Here is a 17,910-nt window from a genome sequence, read left to right as displayed (position 1 = left end):
AAAACAGATTGGAAGACTCGTTCACGAGCTTATGATCGCTAGAAGTGATAGCCCCCTGAGAAATGCAACTTCACTTGATGTGGAACATTACTCATGGGGTGAAATCACGATGCTCCGTAAAGTGATAAAAGATCACGATCCTCAGAAGGACGGAGAATTACAACTTAGAGTTGGAGATATTCTTAAAAACACAATATGCAGAAAAACGTGCAATGGAACAAACCGTAGAACAGGTAAAAGAGGGTTTTATCCAAAAGAGAAGATTAAGGCGTTACCACTCACAGCTGAATACGCTGGAATGGCAGATCTTTTTGCACCAAGTTGAATGAAATAGGAATTAAGCCCATAAAGACTGGCTCATGTTTAATTAAATGTATACTCGGCTGACCTGCAACACTGAACCTCACAAAGGGGGATTTTCCCACACAAACACACTTCCCAAATGTGTAAAAATTCATAGCGACAATACCCACAATGTTGTACACAGTCAGGAATGGAATCGGTTTTCTAAACAAGGAAACATGACATCTCAACGCACAAAAAAATGGGGTAAAATGAACCACTCACCGAATACTTTGCGATGCAGGTCAACAAGTACAGTACACGTATCCACAGTTGTAAGGCAATGACACAATCGCTACAAGCACTGTAGGAAAATACAGCATGCCATGAGCCACATGTGCAAACAATAAATTGAATTTAGGCCAAAGTCAGAACAAACACTCAATAACAAGGAACAAAATTGACTTAAAGTCAGCCGGCACAACAACATTCAAATTTAGTCTTATTTTTCTCTAAAACATGTTATACGACGGAGTGTTATATGTTTTTGTTTTGTTTTTTATTCATTTTTAAATTTTGTTCCTTACTGTTTTAACGTAGTCTTTTTAAGGGTGCGGCTGCTGCGTCTTATAATATTATGTCCTTTTTTGTAAAATTTTTGGCATTGGCGTATTTTCAACCGCGAGGTTTAGTGTAGTGTTTCCGTACTGCTATGTACCATTTTCATGCCCGGTTAAAAAAAATTAATACAATTTACTTAAAGCGGTAATAAAATCGCCCCACTCTGCCACGTTGAGCAGTAAATGAACCAATCAATAAAACTCTCAGAAAAAAGCGTTCCAGTTTCACTGTTACGCACAAGTTAAAGGTTTTGACGTCATAGCAGGGTTAATAATGCCACTAGTTAGCTATGCAAAAGTTAACGTGGAGATGTAACATTAAATGTTTTTAATTTCTACTCGTCTACGTCAAATGCGTTAACATTCCATGTTAAACGAGATTTCATAAGCATTTGCACACCAATTTATTATTGTCGATTGCAAAGCATAAGAAATTAGATGAACATTTTAAGATCACGATTTTGTCTTTTAAACTTGATGCTTGTGCATGGCAACAAAGTTGCTTTAAAACTTTTAGAAAACTAAATGAAGCAAATACTTTGTTTACCATTGTACTGTGATATGCTTTATTACTCCAACGTATCCATCTAGTTCATCCATATCTGTCTTGTTTTTTCGTGTCTACTGTTTACCTTGTAAATGCGAAGCCATGTCAGACATTAAAGAGTTTGTAAAAAATTTCTTCCTTGGAAAGTTTGCCTGTTTAAGCAATAAACTTAGATTTTCATTTATGCAATCGAACTCGAAAACTGTTTAATTTTGGAGGCTGGCAACAGCGCATACGTTTAGCAAACAGTTGTAGTGCTTTACTTTTATGTTCTCATTTAGCTTGTCCCGTTTGTGTTTTCGCTTTCCTATTACATTGGTTACTTGACAAATAAACGGTTTGTTGATCATGAAAGTATATTTCTATTTACCTAAATGTTAAATGACATAAAGAACGCAATGGAAATGAAAACGAGACAGCACATCTGTTACGTTCGTAACTTTGTTTTGTCATGCTTTGAACTGGATTTCCTGCAAAGATTTATACCTCACCACACCTGCGAAACCAGCAGTTGCCAGAAGTAGAGATGTACCGAATATTCGGTTTGCCGAATTTATTCGGCCGAATCGCTCATTTTTGCAAAGATTCGGTTTCGGCCGAATAATTTGTTGCGATCCGGCCGAAACCGAATCTTTTACGAACACAAATTTGAAGCGTAAAACGTGTCTTTTCTGCTTATTAAGCTCCACGCAATCTTTCAAAAGCCCAAACATAACGAAAATCGCGTCGATTTCCTTTTTAAACACATTGCCGTTTTTCCCACTGTAGTCAAAAAAATTAGTAATTCATTGGCAGGTTGCCAATCATTCTTGAGGCAATTTTAAACCTCACAAAACTTAAATGAGGACGAAACAGAACTATTCTGCACTAATTGCCTCGTAAATAAACATTTTTTCACGTCAAACACGTAGCGTACGGCTTCGCGTGACGTCATAAATGATTCGGTTGATTCGGCCGAATCGAAATTTAGCCGATTCGGTACATCACTAGCCAGAAGACAAAAATACCAAAGTGTGGCAAAAACGATAGACAGGTTTAACGAACGGTTCGGTGACATTCCTTTGTTCCTGTTAAAGTAACCGTAACAATGCAAAGGGTTTCTGTTTTTATTGTTGGAAACTTTCTTTCTTCCACTGACAAATCAATTAAATCTATTCTGTGGGGAAAAAAATCAAGCAGGATTATAATTTTTTTGTCAAATCTACACAATATAATTTACGTGGCCAAAGACAATAAATTTATATTGTATACAAGATGACTGCGAACGTTTGTTAACAATATAACTAAAAAACTACAATGACATGACTTGCGCGGCTAAAGCAATTATCAGGTTAGCTATATATCATTGCAAGTATGGTGCATAAAATGACAAAAAAGCTGTTTTCGGCACGACAAAGCTAATAAAATAAATAAATAAAAGAAAGTTTTAAGGTATACACCGATGGCACACGCAGGCAGAAAAAGCGCAACTACTCATTGCTCCAAAGGGATGGGGGTGTCCCCACTAGGGGGAAATTTTGTAATTTGTAGAAGGGAATTTGAGTCACAATATTAATCTCTTACTGGTTGTCTGTGCTATGTGCTATTGCTGCATTTGCCATATATGAGCTGAAAAAAAGAAAGTTTTCGTACAATCGTTTCAAGGCCGCAATGCAGAAAGTGGTTGTACGAAGAATTTCGAGAAAAAAAACGATATTTTAGAAAATCTGGTTTCAGGCTTGTACTTCGGTTTCGGGTCCAATCTTGTTTGGTGTTTCGATCTTAAATTTAACGATCAGTTAAATATAGTTTCGCTCAGGGGCAAATCGGTTCTGTTCTGTTCAGCTTAACGTTCAGCTAAATTGTAATGTATATGCTTACAAGTTCATTTGGTTGGAAAAGCAATTCATTTGGATCTACTAATTAACTGTAGTTATTAGACTTGTTGGTTAATCGTTAAACCAATAGGTCTAAAAAATAAACTTCATTTTAAAGTGACTTACATTTACTTCACTTTAGAACGTTTTTGGTTGAAACGAACTAGCTCTTTTTGACGTCACTCCATCTTGCACAACTGAATCTACAGAAAACAATTAAAATGCTACACATACAAAATTTGTTTAAAATTTGTTGTAAAATTGTGCCGACAGTTCCCGTTGCCAAACAAAATATTTGCTTTTCTACATGACAAGTTTCGCAACCGTAGTATATTGTATCACAAGGCGCAAAATACAAAGCGTCCACTGTTTAGTTTTTGTTGTTATTCAACAGTGTTTCGCCTTAGTGGTTAGCGCAACCGCATTGTGTTCACAGGTTATGGCAGTGTTTCTTAACCTTTTTAGGGCTCGTACCCTTTCAGCTTTCATAAAATTTTCTCGTACCCCCTGTCTAAAATGGCCGACGGAAGTAAACAAAATTGTAATGATAGGAATTGAACTTAGTGTATTTATAACTTGGGTATTGAATGCATGCATAAAAACAGTATTGTAAGTAGTACAAAACTAACCCTTCTAGATATTTTACAAAATAACTTGTTACGCATTCTTCACAAATATGCCTAAATAGCATATAATTTCACCCTGCATGTCGTACCCCCTGCTTTAATGCTTCGTACCCCCAAGGGGTAGGCCTACACGTACCCCTGGTTAAGAACCACTGGGTTATGGGTTCCTCTATCAGCAATTTGTGTTTCTTCAAGCCAAAAAACAAGTGTTGAACTACATTTAAGCGTGTCAAGTTAAAAAAATGGCCTAACGACTTGCAATGAAATGTTGGCCGCCCACCGAGGATAAAAACAAAACAAATAAAAAATGTTTTCTTTTGAAATTTACACGCCTAAAACGCACTTTTAGAATTGAACGAAAACCAAACGACCAACACATATCGTGAATGCATGTTTTTGCAAGCGAACAAACTAAAACCTGACATATTGATTCAAGTAACATATTTTTCAAATACATTTTCTTTATCAAACCAATGTTGCAAAAATGTAAAAAGTCAAAGTACATCTCGTTCTGATGCGAATAACTGACCTGTAAAAAGTCAAGTAACAATGGAATATTAGATTTCAACAAGAAATGATTCACATTGTTGAATTTATTTGATCCCAATTCTTTTATACTTACTTTTTATATCCTTCGTTGAATGCTCTGTTTCTACACAAACAAAAACCGAAAAGATTTACTGAAAGTGTTTCTATCGTCTACTTACATGTTATAAAATACGATATCGCTAACGATTCCTTATTGCATCGGAGCAAAGTTTCTGCAAAAAGTACTTTGGGTTTACGATGGTCACAAGGGTGTTTTAAAATAGATTTTGTTGGTTGATTCTGATACAAAAGCCTTGTCGCTGTATTAGTTTATTGGAAAATATAGTTATCGAGTGATCGTTGACATAAGATGCCATTGGAATTAATAGGTAAAAATATGGTTAGCATACTGAAGTTCTGTTACTGTTTTCGCAACGGACCAAACAGCCAAAATAGCTCATCAGACTTTTTTTAGTTGGGATGCTTAGTTAGCACCTGGAGTTTTACTATTGCAAACTATTACCTGTAGAAATATCAACAGAAAATCCTGGCCTGGTAACTTGAGGGTCTGATATCAGCACCAACCGAAAACCTTTGCCAGTTGTTTTAAACTGAAATGGTCTACGTTTCCCACTTTTCATCAAACTCGCAGAAGATACGTTGTCAGTGTTTATCTAAACAAGAAAACGAATACGAAAAGAAGAAAAACTTGAATCAAACTTTAGATTTAGAGAATAGACAGATTGGTGGTTTAAACAAATTGGTTACATTTCTAAAATCCCGAAGGCAATCTTAAATCACATTGTAACAACAACCATGTTTGAATTGCAATGCGCAAATAATCCTAAATCTTTAATTAAAATAACTTACAATGAGAAACAGAAATTCTTATCAATTTTGATTTAACATTAAATTATCTTGCAAATAAGGTTTATTGTTGTGGCATTAACTTTAGAAACTGTGAAAAAAATTTACTCGGACCTTATGCGGTTGAGAAGAACCGAAAAAATAAATTTTCAGTTTTGTTTATTGAATATTATACACTTTCATCCTGGACAAAATGCCACTAACACCTAAAAAACTGTAATTCTATAGTTATGTGGTTTTGAAAGTTACTTACAAATAGGTAATCAAAATTGTTTTCGATGTCAAAGGTTGAGAATTTGAACGTAAACGTGGTTGATTGGTTTCCTTTGAACGTCCAAGCACAAAGAGTGTTTTTGTCGTAATCCTTCGGGTGGTTTGGTGAGGCAACTTTCACAGGCAAGCTCAGGATGTCGGTTATTTCGCAGAAACTTGGATTAACTAAAACACAAAACTTAGTTTTAAATTTACGACAACATCAAATCAAAAAATACGGTAACTACACGGGATGTAATCATTAATTTTGTGTCCATTCAATTTTCGAAATATTTGAGAGTACATTGTTCAGGCGTTTTGTTTTTAATACTTCTCGTTCCACCACTGTTTTTAACCCGTCCCAGGTATAATTGTTTGCTTTCTGTAAGGCTTGAATGGCACGGTTAAAAAAAAAAAATCAAAAAGTTAAAACAGTACAATGACAAGGCAAAATTGATCACCATTTTAGGTATTTGCAACTGAAACAGTTTTATTATCACTTTTGCCTCGACGAGAACACGTTAAGGTCCCGAAACAGTGCTCTATTATTTAGCCTACTAACGAAAAACTAATTGACAAAATAATATTTGTTTACAAGGGATTATGTCGATTCGAATTGAAGAGGTGGTTTGCGACAACTTGCAGTAATGAAATATCGTTGTGGTTTGATATGATATGATTGGGCCAACAGTTGATGGATCACCAATGTGAATACCGAGAAGACGACCTGAAGTATCTGAACCTTCATAAACCTGAAAGTAAAGAAATAAGGTTTTGTAACCTTTTTGTAGTTCCAGAAATCTATAGGAAAAAACGTTTACTTGTATTAAAATTTATACAAGAACTAGACACACCACAAACATAAAATAAATGAATAAATATAATCACAATAATATTGGACTGTTTCATAAAAACAGATTTCCTAAAGAAACTGACGATGTCTATTTATTAAGGCGAAATATACATTTCTGCTACTAAAAGAAACGATTTATGCTTTTTATCTGTTTTTATGAAACAGTCCAATATTTTACTGATCAGAAGCAAGAATCTTTCTTTTATAGCCTACATTTTATTGTGTGCGGGAGATTCGTTAAACAGCAAAACTATTTCATCTAATCACGCTGTTATATGAGCTAACCTCGCAATAGTCGTCCTTAGTGATATTTCCAGATGCCAGTAAACTGTAAACCGCCTTTACATTACTGCTGTAATATGTCCATCCAAAAAGGTCACACGACGGGTCGACGTACCTTTCCTCCTCGCCTGGAGAATTGTCAGTAATTTGGAAGCAGGTTTTTGCAGCCCCTAATTAGAAAAGCATAAATTAACAAACCACAAACGTCAAAGCATACGTTAATAATGTTACAAAAGCATTATGCATCATTTTTATCAAAAATTTGCTCCATTGTTAAATGACATCAAGAGGGGTCAAATATATTGAAAAGACATCCGGTGCAGCAAAAATGTTATTTGGCGGCTTACCTATCATGAACATGTTTGTTATTGTGCGACAAAAATCACATTTTTTCCGCAAAAAAGCACTACTATTATTGCCAGCAAATCTTGGTGTTATAAAAATACCTCATTAACTTACTATTACTGTTAAAAAAACGAAACAGTTGCCTAAAAACTGCTACATGCAACATCTACTTAAAGCATATTAGTAAAGACCCGCGTTACCCAGTATGTGGTTAGTTTTATTCCCATTTTACGTACGTGCTGGAAGCGTATAGGTGTAACTTTTATCATTACTCTTTGCAAACCGTAAGATATTATCGATTGACCAACGTTCAGTTAAAGTCACTCAATGTGTACGTACTAACGACCTTCTTCATAGAGCTAAATCTAAACTGTTACTTAAATCAAAAAAGGCTATTCTACGATCTACCCGTCATAATGCAACCATTTTTGTTGCCCTGTTGTTACAAAATGGATTTTAAAATACTGTGTGCAGATTCGCAGACCACAGCACGTGCGGTTTATAGTGTCGTCAAGAATGTAAAATTAACGTTTCTATGGTCGTCTCAGCTGAACAGTTGGAGAACTGTATTGTGAGAATCTTCAATCTCGTGAATATCTTTTGTGAACTATTACTCATTTTATACCAATAATCAAGCTTTGTACATGCTGGCAAGGTACGCTTAATAAACATACAGGTACTGTTTCAGTGATAGCGTTTCAAACAACATACACTGATCTCAAATACAAACTAACACTTACCGCTGGTGATCAAGCCCACAATGCAGAGTAACCATATTAATTCCATGCTTATTATCCAGTGCATAAGGCAAACACAAAAAACTCAATTATTAGTTAAAACATGGAAATCTAGCAGTGCTTTTTATGGCTTACAGAGTATCAACCCGTTTAAATCAAATTAACTTGTTGAAGTTTTGTAATATTTTGTAGGGACTACAATAAATGGACTGTATAGGGCAGGGGTCGGCAACCTTTTTTGCACTGCGGACCGTTTTTGAAACTAAAATTTTATCACGGACCGGTCTTCAAAAAACTACATATATTTAGCAATAAAAACGCCTAAGTTAGTTTATCATCCCCGGGATACATGGGCAAAATGTTTAATAGGATTTGACCTGAAAACCTATACAGCCCGGTAACGAACTCCTCGCGGACCGGTACCGGGCCGTACAATTTTTTAGGTTAAATGCTATAAAACATTTCGACCATATATCCCGGAGATGATAAACTAATTTAAGCGATTTTATTGCTAAATATTTCTAGTTTTTTGAAGACCGGTCCGCGATAAAATTTTAGTTTCAAAAACGGTCCGCAGTGCAAAAAAGTTTGCCGGCCCCTGCTTTAGGCGACACAAATGTACATTTGCATAGCATATATTACGCTAAAATAGAACCCCCAACTATTTTTCATGAGGAAAAATACCGTTTTAGGGTTCCCTGCTGTACTTTCTTTGATGTTTAACGCGATAAATGCTTCTTTTATAGCGTAGTGAAACAATGGGACAATCTTTTTTTTGTCGATAGGTGGTGCATGTGATTTGGTTTAAGCGTACCAATTAGTTTCAACATTATGCCATGTAGCCTATATTGTAATATGCAGTAAATGCGGGTCACTTTAAGCCAGAGTTTATTGTTATCCAGCAAAAACTACATGGTACAAATTGAACTATAATGCTTAATTAAGAAGTTTCACTTTTGTTTAACGGCACAAAATATAAAAGAGTTTTTTTTCTCATAGGGCAAGTAAGATGTTTTCGCGCAAATGTGATACACGCAACATTTTTTATTTATTTCTAAACAATTCTGTTTCTTTATCATTGTTTAACTAACATCAGCTAAAAAGGTCTTGCAGTGCAACATAGGGTGCTGTTTCCGGCAAAGTCCTAATTTTTGAGTTGGGGTAATTACCACGTTTACCAGTTCGACGATTTACGCCCCAACAGATCCTTTGACAATTCGTGTTTTCAATAATATCCCCGACACGAAGTTCTATTTCTCCGGTTTTTTGAGGATCGTAATCTTCTATTACTTCACGCAGAATTTTGATTTCTCCTGGATAAAAATGCTGAACGTCAACTGAGGTTGCATTTCGCAAAGGGTTGTCGCTGCTGGCAATCATAAGTTCGTGAACAAGTCTACCAACCTGCATAAAAGAGTACAAGAAGAATTTGAGACCAGGCATTTTCATGACAAAGTTTTTTTTTATTTGTAAAACGGTTGAAAAAAATAAATTATTGGAACCTAGGCAGGATTAGGTATTTGGCAAACTAGTGGAGCAAATAGATATCCGACAAAAAACTTAATAATCAAAATTATTTGCCATCTTTCACGTCAACTTTAAAACGCTTTTTTTAGTTTTTTTGATGGATATTATAGTATTGTGTGGAGTGTGTGTGGTAAAGTAATATTATGGTTGGCTTGCATGCTTTTGTATATATTGATAGAATACTTACGTTTGAACTGAACGTACAAACCACGTGGTCACACTGGGCAAGCAAAGCAATGTCTTGTAGAATACCCCAGAAACTTTGGTCTGATTTTCGACGTCCTTTTTGTGCAGCGGTGTAAGAGTTTTGTGTCACCGATACAAAAGTGTAATTTGCATACCTAAGGTATAAAATACAGCAAACCACTTTGGCGTGAAGTTTCAGTTTGAATCTATAAATCCAAACTACCACGTACTTGTCACGTGCCTCCTGTAACACAGTGAGGTCATCGGTTGCCAAGAATACACGACGTATGACGTAACCACCAGTGACGTTGTCATAATGGTCAAACCACTTTTCAACTTGGGCCATGTAATTTTCAAGTGGTTGGAATTCCGCTTTGGAATTCCGCTTCTCTTAGTAATTTGTCAGTCCTTCGGATGTGAATGCTTTAAAAACAAAACTGTGCAGCCACTTTTATCTTTGAATTTGCACAAATTAAAGGAAATGTGAGTTGTTTTAACACGAAATAAAATCATATGGATAAGTGTAATAAATAAAATCACTCAACTAACTTAAAATTATTGTAACTATGGTTGTTTCATAATGAATTGACACAGACTTTCGGGACGTTGGCAGTTAACAGATATTTGACCTTTCCAGTAAGAAAATGTTTCATGTTCATAACTCCTTTTTAATACTACTCTAAAGCAGTAGTCGGCAAACGCCGTTCCGTGGCCCAGTGCCGGTCCGCGAGGAGTTCGTTACCTGACCGTATTCTTTTTGTAGTTAATGCTTTTAAACATTTTGCTAAGTATTCCGGGGATAATAAACTAACTTAGTCGTTTTTATTGCTAAATATTTGTAAAATTTTGGAGGCCGGTCCGCGATAAAATTTTAGTTTTAAAAACGGTCCGAATGACAAAAAAAGTTGCCGATCCTTGCTCTAATGCTATTATAGACAGGATATAAGAAGTTTGAAACTTGGCTTACCCTACTATTGGATGCAAAAATTCCAAATCAGCCTTAACATTTTCCAATTCTTTTGTGAGTTTGTCTTGGGTGCGAGTAATGTATGACATAATTTGACCGATCCACCAAATTTGAGGTTCATCAAGGAAAGATTTAAGTTTGTTCTTTAAGCTTTCTGGATAAGTATTTGGTGCAAAATGAGTAAATGGTTTAAGCAAGGTGGTGATGTCTGTTTTGACAATATCGTTTCATCTTTTCCGTCACCTGGAATAAAATAGTTTTCTTAAAAATATGGGCAATTTTGCTGAAACGTTTATTTACGTTTAGCAGTAAGTAAACAATGCAAAGTTACAATAGGTCCATGCAGTGACTGCAGTTTTAGGTTCAAATTGAGTTTGTTTTCGACATATTTTAAATTCTAAACGTATAGCATGGCCTGCGAGAACAGCGGAAACGACACGTTTCAGTTTTAAAATGAAAAATATAAATTGAGTTTTCCACACTGCAGCACACCATGAAGCAAGTTTGTTTGTTTTGGGTTAGTTGCATATGAAGGAGATTTAAAAGTCAGCACCTAACGCGACTTGCATGATTATACACATTTTTGTATCCAGATATCCCAACTTAAAATCATTATTTTGCAGCACAGTATACGCAGCAGAGTACCTGATATCAATTTGGCTGCCTTGTATTCTTCATCCAACCACTCTGTGCATGTTTCACTTAAAGGAAGGTAGGCGTTAAATAACGACTTGGTAAAAGGAAATGGGAACAATGTTATGTTCAGCACCACTGTTCTGTTTGTGCCCGTGGCCAAAAAGAAACATATTCCAATATGGTGAAGCTGGCATCCCAATCCACAAGTCCTTGCTTCGACCTTGCAGAGGAGTTTTCGGGCTTTTGAACAGTCCTTTGGATTCTAAAATAAAACCACATTTTTCGATTATAAGTTCTACCGACTATGTCTAAGCCTGCAATTAGTTTTTGATGTACAACAAAGCCTAATGGTAGCGGTTATAAGTAATAACTGCAGTTTTCTGTGAACCCTTTTACCCTTCACTTCTAATGAAAGTTTTTTGAACAGTAGGTAGGCCTAATATGTAGAATTTTTTTTAGTACAAACGCGGTCTTTAACTAACCAAGTTACAATATATTGCACACGTTTACCTGTAAACTGTAAATTCGCTCTTGTACAATCCGACGAATATCATCAAGTTGCAAATTTGGCGTTTTCTGTTGCTTATATTTTGGAACTTTTTGCTTAGTTGTGGGAACCAGTCGTTTTAAAGGCTCAAGAAATGTTGCTAAAACATACCAATGTGGACATAAAGTCCTATTGATTTATACTAAAACCGGAACCGGAACCGGAACCGGAACGGAAAGGGCACTCAAAACCCGTTACAGCAGTAGATTCAGATCGAGATTGCCACAACTCACATAACAAAATGGCAACGGGTGGGATGCAAAGAAATAAGGCGCTAAATCAAATTTCCTGGCGCTTAATTTTCAGTAATACCAAACGGTTTAAAGTGTCACTCTATTATTGACAATACAAACAAATCAACTAACTTAATCTACTCACAGTTGCCCGAAATCCAATATGTCCTAGAATCCAACCTGTGGTAAAACCCATGCTAGAAATTAGTACCAGCATGACAATGGCAGTTTACACACGAACAAGTCTTAACAAAATGGCATACCTGCTGTCCAACGACAGGAACAACAAAAACGTGATGCCAAGCAGAAACACAAAAAGTCCAATCAAAGTGGTTTTGGGCTGCATCACCTTACGCCTTCCTTTTCAAAACTTGTTTAATGCCACATTGTTAAGCCTTTTCTTGACGTAAACTATTTTGCAAGACCAGATAGTCCTGTTATTAGTTAAACTAAACTAACGACTGCGCTGTGTTGATCTACAGCAAACGGTGGCCACGACGTATTGACTCGCAGCAGCTACACAACAGTTTCTATAAAACGGTCTGTCAGCTATTCCGCAGGTACCACGAAGCCTGACGGCTAGCAGTTATTGTCGACGCTGTTGGCTGTTTGGGCAATTGCACATTTTTTGTACGTTTTAAGTTACTTACTACCTGATTTTAGCCAATAACATATAGTACAGCAAACACTACACCGTAAATGTAAAGAGCTTTTTTTCAGTTCATGTTGCTTTCTTTAGTTTTCATGTTGCTTTCTTTAGTGCTTTTCTTTAGTTTTTTTTTCATTTCAAGCAGCACTTGCAATACTATGTAACAAGCCTGATGATGTTTGCCAATTGATTTATTCGCGCGTGCCATGCAATTGTAGTTATAACTTATTACAAACAAACGTTTGCCAAATCTTTATACTGTAGAATCTAAATTCATATCAGTTGGCAAGGTATAGTTTTTATGAAGATTTGTGAATTATATTTCACTCCTGCCTGTTGGATCTTCATTCACAAAATAGTTTCCACTCTTTTGTCTTGGTAGATGGGGAGTTTCCAACAAACAAAGCGTAAACCCTTTGCGAAGTTAACGTTTCTTTTCCGCGCGAAAGGTGACACCGAACAATTCTTTGAACCTATCGCTCTTTTTATTTTGCCACTCTTTGCTCTTATTTTCCCTCCGTAGCTGATGTTTTTGCAGCTGTCGTGAGGTATTTTTTTTACAGGAAATCCAAATCAAACCGTGACAAAACAAAATCTCAAACGTAGTAGATGTTTTGTCCGTTTTTTTCACCAGTGTTCTCGGTGTCATTTAACATTTATAGAAATGTGCTTGTATTACCAACAAACATTTTATTTGCCATGTAACGGATGTAATACGAAACCGAAAAACAAATGTGACAGTCGAAATGAGAACATAAGAATGTAGCACGATTAGAATTCAATTATTTTTTGTAAATGTTTGCCAAGCGTACGTGCTGTTTCGAGTTTGACTAAGGAGATTTCGAGTTTGATTGCTGAAGGTTTATTGCCTTAAATGGTTTATTGCCTTAAACAGGCATTCCTAGAAAGGAAGTTTTAATGAACTTTTTGATACCTGAAACAGGTTTTGAATTTAAAAGCTAGACATGAAATAACCATACAAAGATTGATGGACTAGATTGGTTACTCGCATAATAAAATACATCACAGTACTATGATCAGCAAATTATTTAGTTCATTCAGCAACTTTATTGCAATAAAGACTAAAGTAAACAAGACAGGGTCTAAATTTTACAAAAGTTCATTACAGCTTTTCAATTGACATTATAATGTCGGTGTCTAAAGGCTTGAACTATGTCGGTTTAAATTGAATGTTATATTTCACAAAAGATTTACAGCATAGCTACTGAACATATTACATATGCATATTGGCGTACTACTGAACAAACAATCTGGAAAACGACTGATCAAACAATGGACGAGGCTTTACAAGCCTGATTCACTGATGGTAGGGTTGAAAAAGGTCTGTCATTCCAGCGTATTCAGCAGTTGGCGGTAACGCCTTAATCTTCTCTTTTGGATAAAACCCTCTTTTACCGGTTCTACTGTTTGTTCCATTGCACGTTTTTCTGCATATCGTGTTTTCCAGAATATCTCCAACTCTAAGTTGTAATTCTCCGTTCTTTTCTGGATCGTGATCTTTTATCACTTTACGGAGCATCGTGATTTCACCCCATGAGTAATGTTCCGCGTCGAGTGAAGTTGCATACCTCAGGGGACTATCACTTCTAGCGATCATAAGCTCGTGAACGAGTCTTCCAATCTGTTTTCGAACAAACAACAAAGTGTCATCTATGTGTTGGGAATTTATTCGATCTTCAGGAGCTCAAAAAACAACAACGATAGGTGGTTGCTTTATAAAAACGGTGGAAAACCTATTTTTTAGCAGGCAAAGTTACATAAACCTGTACCTTAGTACCTCAGCAAAATGATTTTGAGTAACCCGATCACTTTTTGGTTCACAAACACTTACGTTTGAACTAAAAGTGCATACCACGTGATCACACTGAGAAAGAAGAGCGAAGTCTTGCACGATTCCCCAAAAACTTTCTTCTGTCTTTCGGTGAGCTTTTGCAGCAAGCAGTGTGTTGTTTGTTAACGATAGAAAAGTGTATGAAGAAAATCTTAAAAAGCGAAAATAACATTGCAAACTTCCTTAGGTCTTGACCATAATAAGCTAATAACCCCACTTTTCGCGTGCCTCCTGTAGAACGGTCTCGTCGTCAGTTGCCAGAAACACACGCCGGGTAGCCTGGGCGCCATTGATATCGTCGTAATGGTTAAACCACTTATCAACGTGAAGCATATATTCCTCAAGTGGGTGATATTCAGATTCAAGATGCAACTTGTCAGTTCTTCGTACTTGCACTCTAAAAAGATCAAAACAATAATATCATAGCAATGCTTTTCATCAAAAGAAACTTTTGCTATTAACGTACTATTTCTAAAGCTTGCAACCAAATTTAGGAAATACGTGTTTAAAGTTTTACTCCATATACACATCACATCAAGCATTCTCATATGGCAAGGAGTAGGCTAGAAATCGCGGAGGGATTCAAATCCACGACAAGTCTTACCGGGACTCGCGCTACCAACAGAGCTGCACAGGCTCATTGGAGAAACCGCCGAAAGTCCAATCACAAGCACCGTTTCCTGCTTTATGCTACACATGCCAGCTATGTGGTTTTCGGTATGACGCCTTCATAGAGCCTGGGGTACTATGATGTATGGATAAATATGCCGTGATAGCTGATATGCACGAACGCTTTAGCGCTGATGCCAGTATGAATGTATTCATCTCAGCTATACAGTTTATTTTTTTTCTATTGAACCAAAATTAAGGAAACAACTATTGTGAATTACCCAACGATAGGATGTAAAAATTCCAATTCTGTCTTGATCTCCTCCAACTCTTGATAAAGTTTAGGTTGGGGTCGCATAATAAAAGACATCACTTGACCGAACCACCAAATTTGAGGCTCACTAACGAATGGTCGTAATTTGTCCTTCAAACTCTCTGGGTACGAGTTAGGTGCAAAGGGTGTGTAAGGTCTGAACGGTCCTTTGATAAGTCGATTCACTACTTGTTCGTCTTTGGAAATTTCCTCTATTCTATTACCTTACACATAAATAAACCAATTGAATTGGTAGGAAACTATTCAAATGTAAAGTTTAAAAAATCCTATGACTCAGCAAAATTATTAGCTTCATAGGTAGATTATGTTGGTTCAAACAAGGCTTTTCTTTACCAGTTGAATATTCGACTAATACGTACCATTAAATCCTTTACTTTTTTCAAACTCTTTGTCTAACCATTCAGTGCATGTTTTGCTTAACGGCAAATATGCCTTGTCCAGTGACTTTAGTGTAGGATAGTTTTTCGACTCAATTTTTAACAGCATCGTTCGGTTTGTTCCGATTGCCATCATAAAACATATCCCAATGTGATGAAGTTGACATCCTAACCCACAGCCATGTACTTTAACCCAACAAAGAAATTTTCGGGCTGCTTTACAGTTACTTGGGTTCTGTGAAGTCGAAAAAGTAGATTGAAATCTATTAAATTCTCGTCTAAGTTCTCTCACCTGCAATCTTTCAATTCTTTCCTGTACAATCTTCTTGATTTCGGCAAGCGTATTACGCTGGGGTTTAGATGCGAACTGGTTATTGTTCGGAAGTTTGTCCGTTCCTAAACATGGTTTTAAGATACAAAAAAACAATGCAACTTTAGATAGTGTAGTCCAAACTCGCTATTGCGGCAATACTGGTACAATTGAATGTTTTTCGCATTATTTCCAGCTATTTTAGTCTAGTAAGAACAAGCGAAACTTAACCAGAAAGCTAACCAGAAAACCCTTACCTTGTTTTCTAAACCAGTTAGAAACGATTTCCGATCTGCAAACAAACAGTTGGATATAGTAAATTACAACAACTGCTGGCCATGCACTTCGGTGAATCTCTAATATAAAAGCATACGACACCAAATTTTACTGACATTTATATTTACTCGAGCCATGGTTGTGTTCACAGATTTTTTGCATGATAAGTAATACATTTGTATCAATGTGCTTGAAGTGTTTGTTTACATCTGCTTTAAGCTAGTTTAGGTTTAAATTGAATAAGAACAAGCTGTGGAGCAGCCTACGAGTAAATTTTTATGACTCGCGTTCATTTAAGTGTACAGCAGCCTCTGCAACAATCACCCTTGTGGCGTATACCAACTTGCATTACCAGTCAAGCAGAGTGCTTACCTGCCATCAAAGGAAACTGAAAACAAAAATATACATCCCAGCACTACGCAAAGTAATATGAAAGATTTTCTTCGTAATCGCATTCTGCTATGTACATACCTAACGCAACGTCCTGAGAGAAAAGAAATGGTTTCAATATATAGTCGACAGGCTATATATGACAAGACAAAATCGAACAAAAAAGCTCATATGTTAAACAAACTTAACTACTGGTAAGTAATCAATAATTAATTTGCACTTAAAGTGCTTAAGTGAACTAAGAACAGAACCTATAAGTTACATATAATCCACAGTAATTCAGCAAAGTTAAGAAACTCAGCAAACTACCATGAATGCTTTCTTGGCCTCCGCTGTTACAAAGTGTCGCTACGCTAAACGCAGGTAACCGTAACATGCGGTACAAGCACCCTGTTGCCACTGCGCTTAGAAATTGTATTCACTTTTATCCGATCACAAATTTAAGCACTGATGGTTGATATAATATAACAGCAAGCATCAGTTCATGTAGTTTTACCACTAACTACAGCAACAGGTTTTCCTTTCCAAAAATGCAGAAACTGATTTTGGGCGTGTTTGTTTTGTCTCCTCGCCTACGTGGTGTTTAAAATAGTAAGCGGAAAAGGCCAGAGAAGAGTAAAGCAGTAAATGTACTGGGCACGCAGTGATTACAAAATGGTATTTCAAGCCAAAAATAAATAAATTGCCATCCATTTTTTTATATGTCTGTGCCCTCGTGTCACTTCTGTTGCTGATACGTTTTATAATGGTGCGTGGTGTCGCGTTTATTACAGTTTTTGGAACCAATTATACTTGAATGAACTTACTGTTTTACAAAACCTGTAATCTATTGTTTTTTAACTTCTTGTTTAAAGAATCTTTACAAATGCTAGTGTGCGCACATTGTTACATTGTTTGCACTTGTCAAATATACTGACCAGAACATGATTGTTTTTATGTCATGCTTTGTAGGTTAAACATGTTCACAGAAACTGTTAATGGAATAAAGTTTTGCGTTTTATTGTTTGATGTAAAGGTGTCGTATGCGATAATTATGGTTATCAACGGTTCCAAAGTTGTTGGATGTTTTGCCCTAACAGTAAATTCACAATTTCTCGAGCACCCGTGGTCCAAGCTAAATATATCAAATATATCTAAGCCAGGCTTGTTGTTCTTCGTCACCGTCGAAGATATCTCTTACGTTATTATAATAACAACGCTAGCATGCGGCCCCCTGCAAGGT

The 17,910-nt window shown here is 36.3% G+C and overlaps 2 protein-coding genes and 1 pseudogene across 3 annotated transcripts; all 3 read right to left on the bottom strand.

The window, feature by feature from the left end:
- Window positions 1-3,437: 3,437 nt before the first annotated feature.
- LOC145208583 (uncharacterized) lies at window positions 3,438-7,908 on the bottom strand. The gene is made up of 7 exons (XM_080078963.1): window positions 7,799-7,908; window positions 6,717-6,883; window positions 6,174-6,330; window positions 5,580-5,764; window positions 4,983-5,133; window positions 4,554-4,583; window positions 3,438-4,460 (listed from the first exon to the last, which is right to left on the bottom strand). Exons 1-7 carry the CDS (start codon window positions 7,860-7,862, stop codon window positions 4,426-4,428), a joined length of 789 nt encoding a protein of 262 aa, XP_079935089.1. The 5' UTR covers window positions 7,863-7,908; the 3' UTR covers window positions 3,438-4,425.
- Window positions 7,909-8,867: 959 nt separating this feature from the next.
- LOC145208582 (alpha-(1,6)-fucosyltransferase-like) lies at window positions 8,868-12,964 on the bottom strand (annotated as a pseudogene). The gene is made up of 8 exons (XR_013854833.1): window positions 12,155-12,964; window positions 12,037-12,071; window positions 11,622-11,758; window positions 11,121-11,373; window positions 10,476-10,718; window positions 9,739-9,931; window positions 9,510-9,663; window positions 8,868-9,199 (listed from the first exon to the last, which is right to left on the bottom strand). The product of XR_013854833.1 is annotated as an alpha-(1,6)-fucosyltransferase-like (transcript).
- Window positions 12,965-13,858: 894 nt separating this feature from the next.
- Window positions 13,859-15,845, bottom strand: LOC145208581 (alpha-(1,6)-fucosyltransferase-like). The gene is made up of 5 exons (XM_080078962.1): window positions 15,695-15,845; window positions 15,283-15,538; window positions 14,610-14,789; window positions 14,393-14,543; window positions 13,859-14,182 (listed from the first exon to the last, which is right to left on the bottom strand). Exons 1-5 carry the CDS (start codon window positions 15,843-15,845, stop codon window positions 13,859-13,861), a joined length of 1,062 nt encoding a protein of 353 aa, XP_079935088.1.
- Window positions 15,846-17,910: the final 2,065 nt, after the last annotated feature.

The sequence above is a fragment of the Phallusia mammillata genome, unplaced genomic scaffold (assembly GCF_965637545.1).
Source record: "Phallusia mammillata unplaced genomic scaffold, kaPhaMamm4.hap1.1 HAP1_SCAFFOLD_301, whole genome shotgun sequence".
In the NCBI taxonomy this organism is placed as follows: domain Eukaryota; kingdom Metazoa; phylum Chordata; class Ascidiacea; order Phlebobranchia; family Ascidiidae; genus Phallusia; species Phallusia mammillata.
Note: the sequence above shows the minus strand (reverse complement) of the source record. Positions and strands in the feature narration are given on the sequence as shown.